This window comes from Bidens hawaiensis, unplaced genomic scaffold (genome assembly GCF_021521415.1).
Source record: "Bidens hawaiensis isolate Kalapana, Puna unplaced genomic scaffold, B.hawaiensis_p1.1 tig00010424_1, whole genome shotgun sequence".
In the NCBI taxonomy this organism is placed as follows: domain Eukaryota; kingdom Viridiplantae; phylum Streptophyta; class Magnoliopsida; order Asterales; family Asteraceae; genus Bidens; species Bidens hawaiensis.
Window position 1 is genome coordinate 731,725 of NW_027491793.1, and position 19,680 is coordinate 751,404.

Below are 19,680 nucleotides of genomic sequence, written 5' to 3' on the forward strand. Positions count from 1 at the left end.
GTAGCCTTGATTGTAAGGCTAGATAGTTATGTTTGAATCCAGACACACGTATACTCGGTCTGAGTTGCTTTTATTATCTACCTTGTGACTTAGGGATCACATAATCCCTTAAAATTTAGAGATCACGTAATCTCATATTTGACTGACTGTTTAAGATAAACAACCCGTTTATCTAACTGTAAAAGGTTTAACGTATTCACCTGTGATTGTGATTGTCTTTTCTGAATGATGTGGTGATCTCTTTTGAAAACCTTTGTGAATGAATGATGATTGATCTATAATAAAATATGTTTATATAAATACCCGAATCATCTCTTAATCCAGCTATAGACCTTTAGTCTGGCTTTGATAGCTTTAAACCTTGACTGATCATTTGTTTGAATAAAATATTTAAACCCGTAGTCTTTTCATTTGTTTACAAATAATGTGTTGAGTTTCTTCTTCATGAAGAAACATCTATTAATAGGTTTCTTTTTCAAGAAGAAACATTGAATTGACTATAACCCTGGTATGTAAAATCTTACGTATCTTAGTTGTGAAGAAACTACTATTCTGCTTATGTTTCTTAATCATGAAAAAAAAAACATTATTTTTAACTATAACCTTTGCATGTATAAAGCTATTGTAAACATAGTTATGATCAAGGTTTTGGGCTATACCCCTGACTATGGTCTATGTCATAATAATTAAATAATATTTAGGCAGAACCCCTATCTTACGCGGGTATTTGGAGTTTATTGCCTATGATTGATCGAGCAGCACTCCTACTCTATTTCGCGTTCTAGAGCTTAAATCGTCAGAGCTTCGGGGTTTGGCACATTCCACAAGACCGACACGCTTCTCGAGACTAAGTGTGTGGTTTGGTGTGAGAATGGAATGCCGCATCCCTCCCATTTTGTAGCTGATTTTGGGATCCATCGTGTTGCGCGATGGTTCCTCCCTTTACGTCACCGCGTAGCGCGACGTCAGAGAATGACGTGTGGCATGCTGACTTAGCCCTAGCGTCTGCCACGTGTCCCCTGGACTCGACATGTGTCTGATGACTCATACAACCCCATCGCGTAGCGTGATGGTGTTGTTCCTGGGCTTATCGCGTAGCGCGATGGGTCCTGGAATCAGATTTTTCACTTTTGGTCCTTCGTCTTTGATAACTTACCACTTATTGGTCATACCTTCATTTTCCAAAAATACTAAAGCGGCCCTTATGCGGCGATGCGAGCGTGCGAAGTGCAAAGTGCGCCATCAAAACGCCACATTACGCCCATCGCCCGAGTCCAAGTTCGAGTCTGTGTCTGTGCACGTGCGCGTCAGGTGCTTCGCACCCTCCGGTAGGACTATGGAGAGTGGTTAGCCACATTAAAACATTTCTATGGAAACTTGCTTCCTTATAAAGAGCTTCAATTTCTTTTCTTCTTTCCATGTGGGATGAAAGTTCCCTTCTTTATTTATACCCATGTGAAGTGATTACATTTTCTTCCATCCTTTCATGTGGGATGAAACTTCTTACTTTCTTAACATGAATTATATTTGTGTTTTTCTTATCTCATTCTTCCCATTCTTATCTTGAGAATATTTTTAATCATTCAACTTTTAAAGTTGACATATTTTGCCTAAAATAAATATGGGATTTTCTAGGATGTTACAGAGTCGGAATTTGGGTTTTGGTCAATAGCCTTAAAATTTCTTTACGAGAATAAAGTCTTCTGGACCGAACGTTGGTTCCGACCAGAAGTATGAGAAAACGAATAGTCAAACTTGTTGGCTGTTTTGCTCTTTAACGGGTTTTAATCAAATTGACCAGTCAACACCTATCAACCATGGAAATTGGTTGAAGGTTATTGACTAGGGAATATGTATGAACAATTTCTCAGTTTACAACATACCCGGAAAGTGAAATAATCAACCAAAAAGAAGAGTCAAAGGTCCAAGTATAAGCAAAGTCAACCGATTAAGCTTGTATCTTCAAACAAATAAGCAAAAACCGAAGGAGATGATGGTGAACAGAAGGGGTGATAGCTGAGGATGCTCTCTTAGGGTTTAGGTAAAGTTTGTGATAGGTTATAATGAGTTGTTTATATAGAGAACACTAAAATGAACCAATTATGGTTAGTTCACTCGTTTAAGCAACCGAATATGCATTTAATGACCGAATCAATGTAATAACTAGTAAATTTCGTGCTTGATCAAGGGGTAATGAGCATGGACATGTATCTTAACTATATTCCTTTTCTTGGGGCTTAATTTACTCGATTTAGGCAAAAAATAAGCGATTTAGATGCTAAAAACGAACTAGAAAGAATATCAAGCATATAATCTGATCAGACTTGCCATAGCGTCGCGTGGCCACCCCTGGTGGTGCCACCGCGCAGCGCTCCGGCCCTAAGGGGTTGGAGTTTGATTTTTGTCACATATAGTCCTTGTAGTTTGAGAATTGGTTAAATATTGAACCTTTTATACTTAAAACAAAAAATGAACATGGAAAATGTAAAGGGTATAAAGTGAACATGCAAAACTTTAATACTTATAAATGCCTCATATTATTAAGAATTTAGATCCGAATAAGGTTCGCAAATCGATAAAACGTAAACAAAAAGAATACGGTAAAACCCGAAATCTAACAATGCATAAAAGGAAGATGACATATGTAGACTTTTCTAGGCCACTCATTTGGGTTACAAAGGGTGCTCAAGATAACAAAGAATGTTAACCAACATTTTCTCTAAGGAGAGGTAAGCAATACTCATTGTTATTTATGGTGATTATGTTAATTGCCATCTAAATATAGATTGAGACCGGCAGTGTTTCTTGTACTGTAGATAGGTTGTTTCTTGATTAGACCAAGTGGTTAATGTAAGACCATGCTTGTTTAAAAAAACATGAGAGCTGCTTGACCATATATATGTGGTGTTTATAAGATATGTAATGTTTATAAGATATAGTAACATGACCGCGTTATGCATATTTCATTTTATTTGTGATACATAATGCGATTACGTAATCTCACATTATGAATTTTATATTATACATATATAAGTTTTTCGTCATATCACAAACTTGGCACCAAGATTCACGCAATCACACATTCCTTTTAAAGTCAACAGAGAGACCACTCCTTCTTAAGCATCGATCTAACATCTGATACGTGATTTTCAGGAAGGGTGATGCTAACCGTGACCCCATCAGAGTCTCCTTTCCGTGATGGAAAAACCAGCATGACACCTTCATCTCCAACATGATCAATAGCACAGTTCACATAAACGGGCTTATGACCTCTTATGTTCAAATCATAAAGTGGGGCATCATGCAAGTCAATGAAAGTCAAGTTCGCTCCATATACCAGAAAGTCTGGTAACTCATTGTCAGGTTCCATGGCTTCCTCAATTATCTTCGTCTCATTCACGGCTTGATTCATAATCAGTAACCCGAGTTCCATGGGGCTCAATTCTTCAACGGAAAGGTATGCTTTCACTACCTTAATCGCTTGGGCTTTGTTTGTAATAACTCCTTCGAATGAATTTTCCGAATCCTTTTTGCAAATTGTCACCGTCTTCACATCCGACCCGTGTTTAATCTTGGCTACGCATTGCCAAACCACAGTGCAAATCGACTCGAATGGTGGAATTTGTTGATTGTTTTTATCTCCACATATTTTTGACTGAAGACGGGCCAAGTCAGCCCAAGAAAGATAGAAAGAATATGCTTTCATTTTTGTGTCATTGGAAGTGACCCAATGATCACCAACAGGCTCAACCCGTTTCACCGCTAGTGGTTCTTTTATCAGGCTTTTGGAGTTGTGGGCTTCATTGTTTGAATGGGCCATACAAAGTGGTTGGGCCGGGTATTCTTTCCTGGTTGATTGGCCCCACAAGTTCATAAAGCCAGCAGCTGTGAAAGCATCTCCGAGGACATGGGCCCAGCTTACTCCAACTGCCGTCCCTCCACATTTAAACTTGGTTAACTGTATGTAATAAATATAAGAGCGTTATATAGTTGTGACATTTATAGTTGATCATAAGTGCTGGACTTTTCAAAAAGGTTTATATTTTTGGTATAAAAATGAATAAATACAGTGACATTCAAATTTCAAACAATCAAAAACAAAACAAAAAAGCACACTTATAAATTGAGGTTAAATAACATACAAAGTGTAGGAAGCTGACTTTGAAGCGTGTTATATATGCGTTATTTCTCACTATAACAATGCCAAGTCGTATAAAAGTAATTACGCGCAATAGTAGGTAATGTATATAAATTACAAAAATAATCAAGTTTGACTATTTTTTTTCCCCAAAAATAGATACTAAAATTTAGCATCCAACCTAATAGACATTCAAATTCATCCAATCAGGATTCGTCAAATACCCTAAGACGCCACTTTTTCAGCACACTGAATATCAAGAAAAGTGACATTGAACCAATCAGAAACTGTCACGTGTCCAAAGTCAAGTAAATTTAGTTTACAAGTCTTAGCTGCCATCTCTTTTTTAGCTGTCTTCTCCTTTTTTAGCAGCTAAAAAAGGAGACGCCGGCTAAGCCGCCGTCTATTTTTTAACCTACAACGACGCGGCTAAGAATTGTAGACTAAATTTAGCCGGCTTTTGACACGTGACAGTTTCTGATGGGTCCAAAGTCACTTTTCATGATTTTCTGAGTCCAATGAGTGATGGCTAAGGCTTAGCCGCCTTTCTTATTTCTAACTGTCTTGGGATACTTGACGAGTCGTGATTGGATCAATTTGAATATATATTAGGGTTGAAGGCTAAATTTCAGGGTTTATTTTTGAAAAATATTGACCAAACTTGATTATTTTTATAATTTTCCCATTAATTAAACACAAAATTGTGCAACACATATAAATAATCAGAAAGAGATGTATATAGTCATTTAAGGGTAGAGGGAGTGGACGGTGACGGATATGGCGGTCCACAGGGAACCCCGCCGCCAGCCCCATAAAAGTCCCAGAGGATAGTTACGAGGGGTAGTTTTCACCGATGAAAGGAGAGTGAAACTCGTTGGGATTTGTAGCCAACAGTCATATTTTTGGACCCTTTCGTTGTTTTTGCTTTTATATATATATATATATATATATATATATATATTGTTTTGTTTGTTTTTACCTATATAAACTCACACTCTCCTACTAATTTTCTACACACTGTTTTACAACAGTTTTATCAATTTCTTTCCAAAACATCACTTTATATGGAGCAACCAAATCCGCATCCGATAATTAGGAGAGGGTCATGAAGATGAAGCCATGAAGAAGAAATAGTGTTAGCAAAGGCTTGGGTCCATGTTTCCCAAAACATGGACCATGTGGACCAACGAATATCGGGTTTTTGGCCACAAGTTTTGAACTATTTTGTTTCAGATGGAGGATCAAACGATTGTAAAAAGCACAAAGTGTGGTTGAAATGGCAAAATATGGTTAGACAAGTTAACGCTCGTGATAACTCAAAAACCGATGGAATTGAGAAGAATATTTTTATGTATTTTGTTTATTGATTAAAGTGTTGTGTTTGGGTATTTATGTATTTTTAAATTTATAATTTATGCATTTTATTTATTTTTGAGTTTTTAAATTTAAAAAATATTAGTTATTTTAAATTAAAAATTAAAAACTTTAGGGTAGTTCAAGGTAAAAATGAGATTGCAGTGCATTATTGGTTGATGTTTATGGTACTTTGGATATCCTTAGGGTTATGCCCCTTCCACCCTAACGCTATATAGATGATGACACACCATATGTACATTATCACATAACCTTGTATACATAATCACACACGTCAATACAAGAAAAGTCTTTTGACTATTCCTGTGAGAATTCAGGCAACTTTTCTGGTGAGGTGGTGGCGGTGAGCGATGGAGTGGTGGTGGCTGTAGGAGATAAATAAAGATGTAAATGGGTTTTTGATATTAAATTAAGTGAGTTTTTAAGATTAAAGTAGTGGACTAAATTGCCCTTCCTTTTAGCCTTCATAGAATAATCAAACTTGTTATTTGAACTCAACCCAGTTAAAGAGGAAACCTGGCGAATTTTATTATTGTTATTTATGTTTTAAGAGACTGAGGAAATCGCCTTTCACCATTTTGCTCTTTCAGTAATAACTTATGCTAATTAATTAATCATTGATTTTCTTGATAAAAATATAGAGATCTCTGTTATATATTAAAGCATGTTATTGAGCAAAACAAACCTGCATTAAAACTAGTGGAGAATAAAGCAAGTCAGGCCCAAGGACTTGGCTAGGAACAAGAAGATTATGCCTTGCATCATCACCTGACTTGAGCCACTCGTCGAGGCTCATGTTGCACCGGGCCTCAATTAACCGCACCCCACAATCGTTGCACTTGATGTAGGGCCGGCCTGAGTCGGACGTTCTTAAACGTCCACACGGAATGTAGGCATGGTTCAACCAATAGAACATGGTCTCCTTAATGTTGATGATGGTCATCCCTTCAAATGCTTGGCTCTGGAAGTAGTATACGGTTCGGATGTAGTGAAGCTTCATGGCTAAGTCCAGGCCGGTTAGCTCTTGAACCGCATCTTGACCAGATACGTATCCTGGTCCAACCGATGATATCTTGATGTCAAAGATCGAGCTTTCTTCTTTTGACAACTCCATTTTGTGTTTTCTTTTTCCTTTTGTGTTGTTCTAGGATAAAATGAAGGAATTGGAAAATGAGAGAGACTCTTTTAAGTAGCCCCACATGTCCGTAAATATCTTTTGTTTTCACTTTAAATTCCATAGTCCCGACATTAATGTTGAGAACCCATCGGCTTGAGATAATGTTTGTACCTCTAGGGCCTAGGCTGGCTGGCATACAGATTGAACCGTTTTTAGAAACTGAATAATGTTATAAATAATTTGAAAATAAAAAATATGTAATTTTAAACAAAAACTGGCAGTACTTATTTCTTTCTGTATGGATTTGTAACGTTAAAAAACTTCTTTTAACTAACAAAGAATTAATATATTTGTATTCAGGACGAGTATTATTATATAACTTTTAAATTATTTAAGAACTCTAAGGAACTATTAATAACTAACGTTTCTTATAAAATTTTTGTTTGTTAATATTATTTGAGTGTAGTTTTATCACTTTTAATTTTTATACTTATAATTACAATTATATAAATTAGTTTTTACACACATCTAATTATCTTTCACACATATGTAAGTTTTTTATTATATAAATTTTACACATTTGTAAACTTGTGATTTATATATCCAAATTAAAAATTTATATATCAAATATGATAAAACTACTCTCAAATAATGTTACTATATTAAAAAAAGTAAAAAACTATTTAGTTTTTCATAGTTCCTATAAGTTCTTAACTTTTTTTGAGTTCTGAAATAAAAGTAACCCTTGGTTTTTAATCTTAAATATATATATAAACGAAACCTTTAAAGCTCTTTGGTTGCTCCCCACCTCTTCTAAAGCAACTAGATTTCTTTATTTGTAAATATTTTCTCATGCATTTGACCTGAATTCATGGGTATGAGTCTCATCAAACCCAAATAGCCCTTAAACGGGTTATAGCATCTTATTAAATTAAAAATTAATCTCACTAAATATTTGATATACTAAATATTCGATTTTTTTTAAAAGATATTATTTATAATTAAGAAATATTTTGTAGTAAAAAAATAAGCGGGCCATGTATCTCACCAAAACTAGATAACTTTTAATCCTGGTTATAACATCTCATTTATTTGTGAAACCCTTCATCATCAAATCCTAAGTATATTATTAACATTTTTACAATAAATAAAATTAAAATTCAAAAAAAGTATATAAATATTAGAAACTAATAATGTAAAACAACTCCGTAATACGAGAAATAAAAGCTAGCATTTTTTATTCGTAATACGAGAAATAAAAGCTAGCATAATTTTAAAAATAAAAGTAAAGAATGTATTGAAAATGCTCTAACAAACGTGCCTCCCTCAATAAATAAGATCACATGATACCGATGGAAACATCGATAAATAAATCAGTACACTGGACAAAATTAGGTAATGCTTAATTATATCTTACAATATTTCATTTGTTTTACGGGCAAATACATATCTTTAGTTAATAAGATCAAAATGATTAGAATAGAATAAAGTGGCGGCAACGCATTGCGCCGCGACCTCATTTTGAATATCAAATCCGATTCTACTAATAACAAAGTTTTGGGTCTTAGAGGCCGAAGAAAACACGATCCGCTTAACCCTGGTTAAAAACTCCACAGCCCAATGATCAAAAGCGAAAGGGATAAACGCATGTTAATTCTCCAAACAAGCTTTCTCGTGTTTAGGAACTTTGCCCAACTCGGCTTTGCCTGCAACAAGCCCATTGTCTATGAGCCCAACAAGAGGAGACACTCCTGTAAAGTCCATACAGACGTGCTTCCCACGTCGCCACCCAAACACCAAACACCAGGATTACCGTGGCTCGTAAAGCAGACCTCCCTTCAAGTGGATTTGTTAAAAAGTTCACATGGGCCTCCTTTATAGCAGAGATTCCTGTTCGTTTAAGAGCATCACATACAACATACCTAACCAAATCACGATTGTATTTAACCCCAGGTAACTCCTTGCAATAAAATGTGTGCTTGCCATAAGAATCCAAACATATATTACGGAAGACTGGGCAAGGCTTATTAGCCGAAAATAGAGGAATCGTTAGCTGGTATTTTAGGATAGCTCGGTTTTCCAAAGCTGGCATATGTTTGCCCAATCTTTCAATGGGAATGACCGTCGAAAAAACCTAAGCCCCAATAGCCCGAAGATACCCAAACACTGCTTTTTGACGAGAAGATAAATCAAACTCAACTTCAAAACTACGGACGTCCACTAAGTAGGGCACTTGACAAAGCATGTTGAGCTTTAGGGGAAGTTATAAGTTCAAGCGGTTCATCGCACACCTGTAATCGGTGTCAACTTCATCAATATCACAACCCCGAAAAATGTGGTCCTGCAAACTCCAAGATTGTGCCCTCAAAGCCACAAAAGCATATGTAGATACATCCTTAGCCGAACATAAACCAAAACCACCAAAACGAGTTAGAAGTGTTGTCAACCTCCACCGAAAGTTGTCACACCTAATCTAGGGCCTAGGCGTGTGACCACAAGCTGGTACCTATTTTATAAATATATAAGAGTTTACGGTTACCAAGCGGAAGACTTGATTAAAATAAAGACGGGGATTAAATACCCGATGGTTGGTACAAAAGAGTTTGGAATTCTAAAACCATAATTTACATTATTTTATTAACAAAAACTCCATCTGAGCCATCAGATCGTTTAATGGCTAGTCATCATCTCCAATCACCTACTCTTGATTACATGTAAAATAGTTTATAAAATACGTCAGCAACACATACTAGTGACCACGTTGACACAAAATAGTTTTGATACTTAATTATCCCCTGTAGACATCATAAGCCTTAGCCCAATGTGGCTTAGGAAATAACCAAGTTTTGAAAGTCTTAATTACTATTGTAAACTCCAGTTCTACTCGAAACCACTCAGCGAACACCGCAGCGTTGAGAACTTAGCAACTACCAATATACACAAGACAATCCTCTCTCGGACATTACTTAGGTCCGGCCCAACGTAGCGGAGGCATTAGCAAGTGTTGTGTGGTCTGCCCACCGTCTACCCACATATTTAAGGATCTAGACAAACGTATACGATAGCCTGATGGCCAGCGATTACCTTTGTTTATAAAGTTTTAGGGATACATAATCCCATGTAAACATTAAAATACTTGATTTATAAAGTTGTAAAGAGTTTAGACGTATTCACCTTTATTCTTGATCAGTGTGTCTCATTGATTTATGCTTCTTATTACCTCGGACCTATAGTACGAGAATAACTTTTTATAAATAACTAGATTAATGACTAAGCTTCAGACCTTTAGTATGCTTGCATAACCATTACTTTAATATTCATTTCTTTATAAAACATAAGGACCTCTAGTGTCTTCTTTGTTCATCATTTATACACTACGTTTCTTCATGATGAAAAAACGTATATATCGAGTTTCTTCTTTCATTACAAACATTTATAAAATCTTTATATAAAATAAGAAATAATATTCTATCCATAATCTCGTCTTATGAAATCTATATTTCACTTATTATCTGATCAAGGTATGTGCTATATTCCCAACTATGGTCTAAGCCATAATAAGTTAATCAGGCAGAACCCTACTTGTATGGCTTGTTTATACGAAATGCTTAAACTTGACATGAGCAACACTTTTACTTATCGTCGGGAAATCAAGAGAATAAACCGACAGAACTTCTACTTCTTATACGTAATTCAAGACAAGGAACGTGTCGATACGTCGAGGTCGTGGCATGAACTTTGAGGTAATATGTGTAACTGAAGTGTGATTGGATGAGTGGGATTTCATCCCATGGCCATCTATTTATAGGCAGAAAAAGTGTTCCTTCATGTAGCGTGAAGGAATCTTATTTTGTTCGTTCGCGTAGCGCGAACGGTTAATTAACCACCTCAGGTTTCTCTTATCCTTCGTGTAACGCGAAGTATCACTTCGCATCGCGCGAAGTAGACCAGTAGGTCTTGTGAGTTGACCACTAGGCTTGCCACGTGGTGACATGTGTCCTATGACGTGTTGCCACGTGCCATTCAAAGACATGTTTACTTCGTGGCTACTTCGCGTAGTGCAAAATGTTTGAGTCCAATTCCTTCTCGTCACGCGAAGGAATTAGGTTTTAAAATTTTTCATTTTTAGTCCTTAGACTTTGGTAGCTCATCACTTCTTGATCTAACTTACATTGTTCAAAAATACTAAGGCGGCGATGCGAGTGTGCGAAGTGCAAAGTGCGCCATCAAAGTGCCAAAGCCCGTGCCCGTGCGCGTCCGCTTCGCACCCTCTGTTAGGACTACTGAGAGTGATTAGTCACATAAGAATATTACTATGAAAACTTTTTTTCTTATAAGAGATTCCAAGTTTTATAATTTTCCAATATGGGAGTAAAGTTTTCTTTTCTATTTATAACTATGTAGAATGCTTCCACTTTCTTCCATCTTTTCATGTGTATAAAGTTTTTTATTCCTTAACATGAGATGCTTTTATTTTCTTATCTCATTTTTTCTCATTACTTGTCTTGAGAATATTTTTAGTTCTTTATCTTTATTAACTTGTCATATTTGAAACCAAAATTTTGGAGATGTTACATCCCCCCCCCCCAAAAAAAAGCACCCCCATAAACCATGATATCCTCAACCCCTCCTCTGAGGACCGTTGTCAAAAACAAAAACAACTTCCCAACACACATAGACTGGAAGGTTCTTAGACCAAACGAACTTTTTGTGAACCCCATGCATGAGTGGAGAAAAGGAGCTCGCATTGAGGGTCCTGCAATTGTGGGAAACAGCTCATCAGCTCCACAGCGCGAGATGCTCATTTAACCGCTAAACTACTTATTAACCCCGCATCACGACTAATGACGCCTCTAAAAAGTTTCACACCCAACATAGGTCTTCCAAAATAATTATTAAATACTTTATACATGCATATTCAGTTCGTGATTAACTATCTTTTATTGATATTTTGAAAATGACAATTTAAATGAAAAGATACACACAAAACTCAGCCGATAAACTTTAGGTAAACTTACATCGGAGATGACGTGAAGATTTAGAATGGAGTTTGCAAGGTCTCAAGTTCGAATTCTATTATAACCGGGTTTTACCGTGGTGGGCTTTCGAATGGCGGGCTTCCTAAAACAAAAGATAAACTAATTGCACAAATGTATCTCACTTCTGAAAATGAAATCTTGCTGAATGAATTATCGCTCAATAACCGTGCAAACAGACAACAACCGTGGTTTGGACGGTGGCGACGACTGCACACCAGCTATGGTTTTGTAATTAAAGGCGTCAAAGTACTTATAGTTTATAAAGATATTATGAGAAATGTTCATTGTTTTCATAAAATAAAATATTTATAGTTTTTTTAATAATTTTTCAATATAATAGTATTATAAAAAGTGCAACCTGAGTATGCAATTAATGAATCCATTTCTGCACTCCAACCAATCGTATTACTCAGCCACCACCATAACATATATTTACTGGAATTTTAATTAAAATTTCAATTAAAAAAACCCTAACTTTTTTTTTTATTTTCTTTCTTTTTTTTTTAAAGAAAACTCAAGAAAGAAAAAAGAAAAATTTTAGTATTTTTTTTTTCGAACCCTTAAATAAAAAACTTAACAATGCAATGTAAAAGAATACAAACTAATTGGTGAGATTGTAAGTTGTAACATTTCTCTACTCATTTTTTAGAATGATAGCACACATTTATTTTTACTTTACTCGTAACTTAAATGCATTTTGACAACTTTAAAATGTATCGTCATCTGTCTTGCAAATCATCTGAAGCTCCATCTTCTCCTCTTGTTCTCTTTGTTAGCGCATGAAGCCATAACCCCTAAATTCGTAGGGTGAGTCACCACTACACACCCATTGGTAATCAACTCCTTTGATAAAAATACCCAATAAATGTAGCAGGGTTTTAAGGATGACATGTGATCACTACAAGGGTTGCATACACATTTGTCTACAAGGTTTTAGTGACGACATTTTGTCGCTATACGTGTTTCCAGAAATCATTAACTACTAACTTTAGTGACAACATGTTATCTGTTCACGGAATTCAAGATTTTAAATCAAAGGATAATAAGGATATTTTGAAAACCCTACAATGGCGACGGTGGTAGCTTCGGCGACGAAAATGGTGGTGGCGGTCAGGCGGCAGGGGTAGCGGTAGTCAAGCAGTGGTAGCATTGGAGTGATGGAAATGGTACGGTGGTGGTGGTCAGACAACGACACTGGTGGTCAAAGTGATGGTTATGCAGTGGCGGTGATGATTAGGCAACAACGGTGACAATGGTTGCGGTGGTTAATTGTTGGCAGCGGCGGTGGCGGTGGTAAGGTGGTGGCGGCGGCGACGGAGGTGGTGGTGGCGGTGCCGATGGCAGGGTGGTTGTTGTTAGGTGGTAGTGTTGTCTGACCATGCAGAGCATTTAACAGAAGTATTGGAGGTTTTGAAGAAAGAGAAACTGTATGCTAAGTTTTCAAAGTGTGCATTCTGGATGCAGGAGGTGAAGTTTCTAGGTCACATCGTTAATCCTGAATGGATCACTGTAGACCCAGCTAAGATCGAAGCAATAAAGAATTGAAAGACTCCGCAAAACCCAACTAAGATACGTAGTTTCCTAGGGTTGGCTAGCTATTATAGAAGATTCATCTAAGGCTTCTTGAAGATAGCTGCACCATTAATCGGCATGGGCTAAAATGATGTAGTATTCAATTGGGGTAAGTATCAGGAAGAAGCTTTTGAGGAATTGAAGAAAAGACTCACACAAGCTCCAATCCTTATCCTACCCGATGATAATGAGGATTTGGTAGTATGTACTGATGCTTTGCATCGTGGGCTAGGTTGCGTGTTAATGCAACGAGGTAAGGTTATAGCTTATGCATCCAGATAGTTGAAAGTTCATAAAGGACATACCCGACGCATGACTTAGAGCTAGCAGTAGTGGTGCATGCTTTCACGATTTAGAGACACTACTTGTATGGTACCAAGTGTACTATATATACAGACCATAAGAGTTTGAAGTATTTCTTCGAGTAGAAAGAACTGAACATGAGACAGAGGAGGTGGCTGGAATTGATAAAGGACTATGACTGCGATATCAAGTACTATACTGGCAAGGCAAATGTGGTTGCTAAGTCATAAGAATGAAGAAGCCATTGCAAAGGTGAAGTCTTATAAGCTAATCATAAATTCTGACCTTTTTGAAGAGCTTGACAACAATCCGAAGTTCTTAGAGATGAAAAATTGACTAAGAAGGAAAGGATTTTTAGATAGCAGAACGAGCTGATATATAACACTCATGGTGTAAAGACTAGGTTTGACCGTATGTCGAATCCCAGATGAAGCTCATAAGTCTGGATACCCGATTCATCCAGGATCTACCATAATGTATTAAGACCTGAAGAGAGACTACTGGTTGCCAGGTATGAAGAATGAGGTAGTAGATTACGTTAGTAAGTGCTTAACTTGCTTGCAAGTCAAAACAGAACTTCAGAAACCGTATGGAAAGATGCAGCCATTAGAGATACCAGAATGGAAATGGGAACACATCACCATTGATTTCATAGCTATGCTACCGCGTACAGCTAAAAACCATGATACCATCTGGGTGATTATGGACCGTTTGACAAAAAGTGCTCACTTTCTGCCTATACAAGAGGCTATCTCATCAGAAATGTTAGCTAAAGTGTTCATTTGTGAGGTTGTGGCAAAGCATGGAGTACCATTGTCGATCGTGTCTGATAGAGATACTCGCTTTACTTCAATGTTCTGAAATAAGTTCCATAACTCTGGGAAAAGAATGAACATCAGTACGACGTATCATCCTTAAACAGATGGGCAGTCTGAAAGGACTATCCAAACCTTTGAGGATATGTTGCATGTTTATGTGTTAGACTTTGGAGGAAGTTGGGACGATCACTTAATCTGGCAGAATTCTTTTACAACAATAGCTACCATTCGAGTATTGGTATGACGCCATTTGAGTTGTTGTACGGTAGACATTGTAGAACTCCTGTATGTTGGGGGAGAAATTGGCCAGAAAGAACTTGGAAGTCTTGAAGTTGTGCAAGAAACCTCCTTAAGGTTTGATCAGATTAAGGCAAGAATGAAAGCTGCTCAAGATCGTCAAAAGTCATATGCTGATAAGCAGCAATGACCGATTGATTTTAACGTTGGTGACAACGTGATGCTTAAGGTCTCTCCTTGAAAGGGAATTATTCGTTTCAGGAAAAGAGGAAAGTTGAGTCCGCTATACATTGAATCGTTTAGGATCATAGATTATGTGGGTGAAGTGGCTTAAAAGCTTTATTTGCCCAAAAAATTGGATGGAATTCACTCTACCTTTTATGTTTCTCACTTGAGGAAATGCTTAGCCGATGATACATCTCTTGTTCCATTAGAAGATATCGAAGTGGATGAATAATTGAACTACATTGAGCAACCAATGACAATAGTAGACAGGAAAGAGAAGCATCTTCGCCGCAAAGTTATCCCCTTGGTTAAGGTGATATGGAAGCATCGTAAGGGATATGTAACATTCGTTACTTTTCAAACCTGAAAAAACACGACACATTTCGAATTTTCGGTTTTTAGATATATATATATATATATAGGGAGAGGATCAAGAGAAAACTCACCTTTAAAGAGAAAACTTAAAAACCCCTAAAGAACTAATTTTAATTAAAAATAAAAAAATATTTTCAAATTTCTGTTTTTGCCATTATTCTTATATTTTCTTACCCTTTGCAAAAAAAAAAAAAAAAGATAAAAAAAAAACAAAAAAAAAACCCCGCTGTAATACACATATGTATTACTGTGCGATACCGTTGTATTACACATGTGTATTACTATGTATTTTAAGTTTAATAGTGTTTAATTGCATATATTCAATATTTGTGTATTGTATATGTATAGTAGTGTTGTATTATATGGGAAAAAATAATGATAAAATAAAAGTCTATATAGTGCATATGTGCCTTAATGTTGTATTACACATACGTACTAATGTGTATTTGATGTGCGTATTAGTCTTATATTGCATATATACAATAGTGTGTATCCAATATGTGCAATAGTGTTATTTCTATGCAATACAAACACTTTTGCATATATGCAATACATACTATTACAAATGTACACTACACCGACGAGATTACCAACAAGGTTTTTTTTTTTTTTTTTTTTGAATCAATAACAACATATAAGAATAATGAAAAAAAAGAAGCTTTAAAAATTTTTTTTTTTAAAAGTTAAAAATAGTGTTTTGAGGATTTTTAGGAGTTTTTAAGTTTTCTCTTTAATAGGAGTTTTCACTGGATCTCACCCATATATATATATATATATATATATATATATATATATATATATATATATATGTTCTCATGTTCGTTTCATGTATTTCATCAAATGTTTATTCGTATTCGTTAAACTGACTTGGTTTATCGCTTCAACGTATTCTTGTTCATTATTCGTCGTTAATCCTTTATATAATATTTTCGACAATTTAAAGTTTGTTAGTCATTCGTTTCTATTCATTTTTTTCAAATGACGAAACGCCGAGATTTAAAGTATATTAAATTTTATCAATTCACAAACTACTGGGTGTAATATGAAAATATTCCAAATATATACCTTTAATAAGTTTATATAACATACTAAAGCTAAAGGTTCAAAACGTAAATATACTTTAATTTAGTTTTAAAAGAAATATGAAACTACAAGGGTATAAAGTGTAATATTCAAATTAATATATTAATTAAAATAATAAATTAACAATTTCCCACACCACCCAGCCCCTACCCACTCACGGTTTCCCGGCCGTTTTTCCGGCAGCCCCTCCGGCGACCGGAAAACGGTTCCGGCTAACCGTTTAACCCCTTAAATCTCGTGACTAATTCAATAAATTTCTTGTAATGACCTTAGATGACAATATAAATCGCTAGTCAACATATTAATTGTAGTATAACGTCCTAGAATCCGTTCAAAAATCCCGTAATCATCGCCGGCAAATCGGTCCAAATCAATTAACACAATTAGCGACCTTGCGTTGCAATTACAAGTATAAATAGGACGCCAATTAACATCTAAACTCGTTGATACAATCGTTTTAATCAAATACACACTCGAAATCACGAACTTGTTCATCCTAAGTCCGAGCTCCGGCCAACTCCGTTCACCACCTTCCCGGCACCATACGAGGTAATCAATATATGTTTTTCGTTAGTTTTTTGCCGACGATCAAAACCCCTAACTTAATATAATCAAACAAAGAACAAAAACAAAGAATTAAAAATTCTAGGTTTTGATGAAGAAGATGAGTTGGTGTTTGTTTTATATACATATAATAGTTTCCATATATAAATCAAGAGAAGCTCATAGTCCAGTGGCTAAGACATGTTGGTATGACCATGAGGACCCGGATTTGAACACGAGTCACTGCAAAAGTTTGTTTTTTTTTTTGTAAACCAATTTTTCTTATAAATATTATAAACTGCATATATTTTTTTATATAGATCGTTTAAAATCAAACAAAATTATTTTTTTAATCACTTAAAATCAATTATAAATTTATATTTATCATTTTCACTTATTAACCAAACTTTCAAAACCCGTCAAGTACGTTTTAAACTCGTTTAGCATTTATATATCTAGTTACCGTTCGTTAAACTTTATAGTTCGTTAACACTTTCATTTTCAAAATAAAATATACCATTAACATCAAAATCCCGTAAACGTTATAGTCTCCAAACTTAGTATTAATCTTGTAATTAAGATAATATTAAAATATTAATAAGTCGTTAACTTGTTATTATTAATTCATTCACTTTTAGTCGTTAAGCTTTAAATTATTTGTTTTAACTCGTTAACTCATAGTTCGTTAACCATAATCCGATTGTTACTTTTAATGTTAATCTTAATCTGTTAAGTTTTAATTCGTTACTTTTAATTCGTTAAACTTTAATCCACTAAACTTTTAATTCGTTAATTATAATTCATTAAACCATTAAAAATAGCTTTATGTTTCGTTAGCTTTTAAATTCTTTAACTTTAATTCGCTAACATAATTAGTCTTCGAGATAAAATCCCCATTTAAAACGTACATTATAATATCGTAACTCTCATATTAGTGTTAAAATTATAACTTAAATAATAAACATTGCTAAAACTTCGTTAAATTCAAATATAATATTATATTATAATTTTCCATAAAAAGCTAATAAAAACATATTAAAATCCCTTTAGCTAAATTATTGTTTTCATCAATTCCGTTGGTTAGATTTCGTTTTTGTTTTAATTATAGTTCGAGAAGTTCAATCATTTCGGATGCTTTAACGCACTTTCGGTTTCGGTTGATTCAGTTTCGTTAATATACTTTTGGTTATATTTCAAGTCAATCTTCAATTAAAGGGTGAGTTTCTCACAACCTCTTTTTAACGTTTTCATATTTTGGGGTAGCATATGTATCTTATAACAAATCCAAAGTATTACGATTTCGCTTACAAACTACAATTCACTATATGGACTTGTGTGTTACTTGATTACTTGCTCGAATTTACTTGCACGTGGAAGCCTCAATAAGTATGATCATACGCCCCCCTTTGCACTCAAATCCATTTGTATCGACTGGAAAAAGGGCCTCATTATCCGAGTACGTTGGTTGTTACCAACTGGAAAGGACCTTACTTGCGCGATTACCCGAGTACGTTGGTTGATACCAACTAGAAAGGACTTTACTTGCTCGTTTATTGCTTGTCCATGAATTTCATGATTTTTACGTACTATATTATACTGTGGAAATCTCACCAGCTATGTTCATAGCTGGCTTTATTTATACGTATGTTACAGGTGTAAAGATATGAGGATGAAAGTTAGAAGACGTATAGCATGCGTATAGGATATTCAAAGAACAACTTACATTTGTTTATTTATTTTTTACAATTTGTATTATTTGATAAACTTGTGTTACATGAAGATATAAATGAAATAATGTTATTATGGTCACCTAATAGTGCCACGTGTGTTTGAGCAATCTGTACGTCACACTTAGGCATTTCCGTTTTAGCCGGGTTGTTACAGATTGGTATCAGAGCCGTGGCTATACGATAGGACATTAGACGTAGTGTTCTAGGTAGCTATAGATTATTTCTTAAATGTTTAGGTTGCATGATAGAATTATGTGAGCCTCTACTTGATTGTTTAAACGGCTTACTATTACTATATTATTGTACCGCGGATTTCATTAACGCCTCATGAACACAAGTACACACACACACAAGTCCAAGGCTTAGGCCTAAAACAAGTTTTCTCAAAAGAAATTTCAAAATTCGGTGTTTCATCTTCTTAAAGACGGTTCTATGTGGCGGGTTCGTAGTAACTGTAAGGGGGACGTGCTTGTTTTCCAAACTCTTGACACAAGGTTATTGAAACCTAAGGATAAGCAATGCGCATATATCCAATCAGACGCTGGACCCGGTTGCTTACCTGGAGAGTTCGGGAAGGGCATGAAACTTATTAAGCCAAATCGTTCCACACCAAACGCCATACGAATCGCAACTTTATGCTTTCAAACCGTACCATGTTCCCTTTGTGATAAGGATATGATTGCACTCCTTAGGATGTCACACAAGTCATGGTGGTTCATGCGACGTGTGACTTCGACCCTCAATGTTTTACAATGTGGTTTAACTAAAAGTCTGACAAGTCGTGGTGATGCATGAATAAGCAGCTTTTGGTTCGATTTTATTACGCATTTTGATTTATACGTTTTAACTGAAAGTCTGTCAAGTCGTGGTGATACAAAAATACCCAACTTTCGTTTCGATTTGATTACACATTTTTACTTTTATCGGAACATACAAATGATTCATACAACGTGTGATTCCGAATACTCAATCGTTTATATTGTGGTTTTGACAAGTCATTGTGATACGTGAATACTCGAGTTTCAATTCGTTTTAGGTGTTTATATTCATTGATATTTTTAAAAGTCATGCTAGGACATAAATTTTTGAATTTCAACCCGTTCTCTTAATTTATAAATTCAATTAT

General features: G+C 35.3%; 1 protein-coding gene across 1 annotated transcript; it reads right to left on the minus strand.

Annotated features, from left to right (window-relative positions):
- Window positions 1-3,005: 3,005 nt before the first annotated feature.
- On the minus strand, window positions 3,006-6,647 carry LOC143535166 (protein ECERIFERUM 26-like). The gene is made up of 2 exons (XM_077029499.1): window positions 6,198-6,647; window positions 3,006-3,958 (listed from the first exon to the last, which is right to left on the minus strand). Exons 1-2 carry the CDS (start codon window positions 6,624-6,626, stop codon window positions 3,095-3,097), a joined length of 1,293 nt encoding a protein of 430 aa, XP_076885614.1. The 5' UTR covers window positions 6,627-6,647; the 3' UTR covers window positions 3,006-3,094.
- Window positions 6,648-19,680: the final 13,033 nt, after the last annotated feature.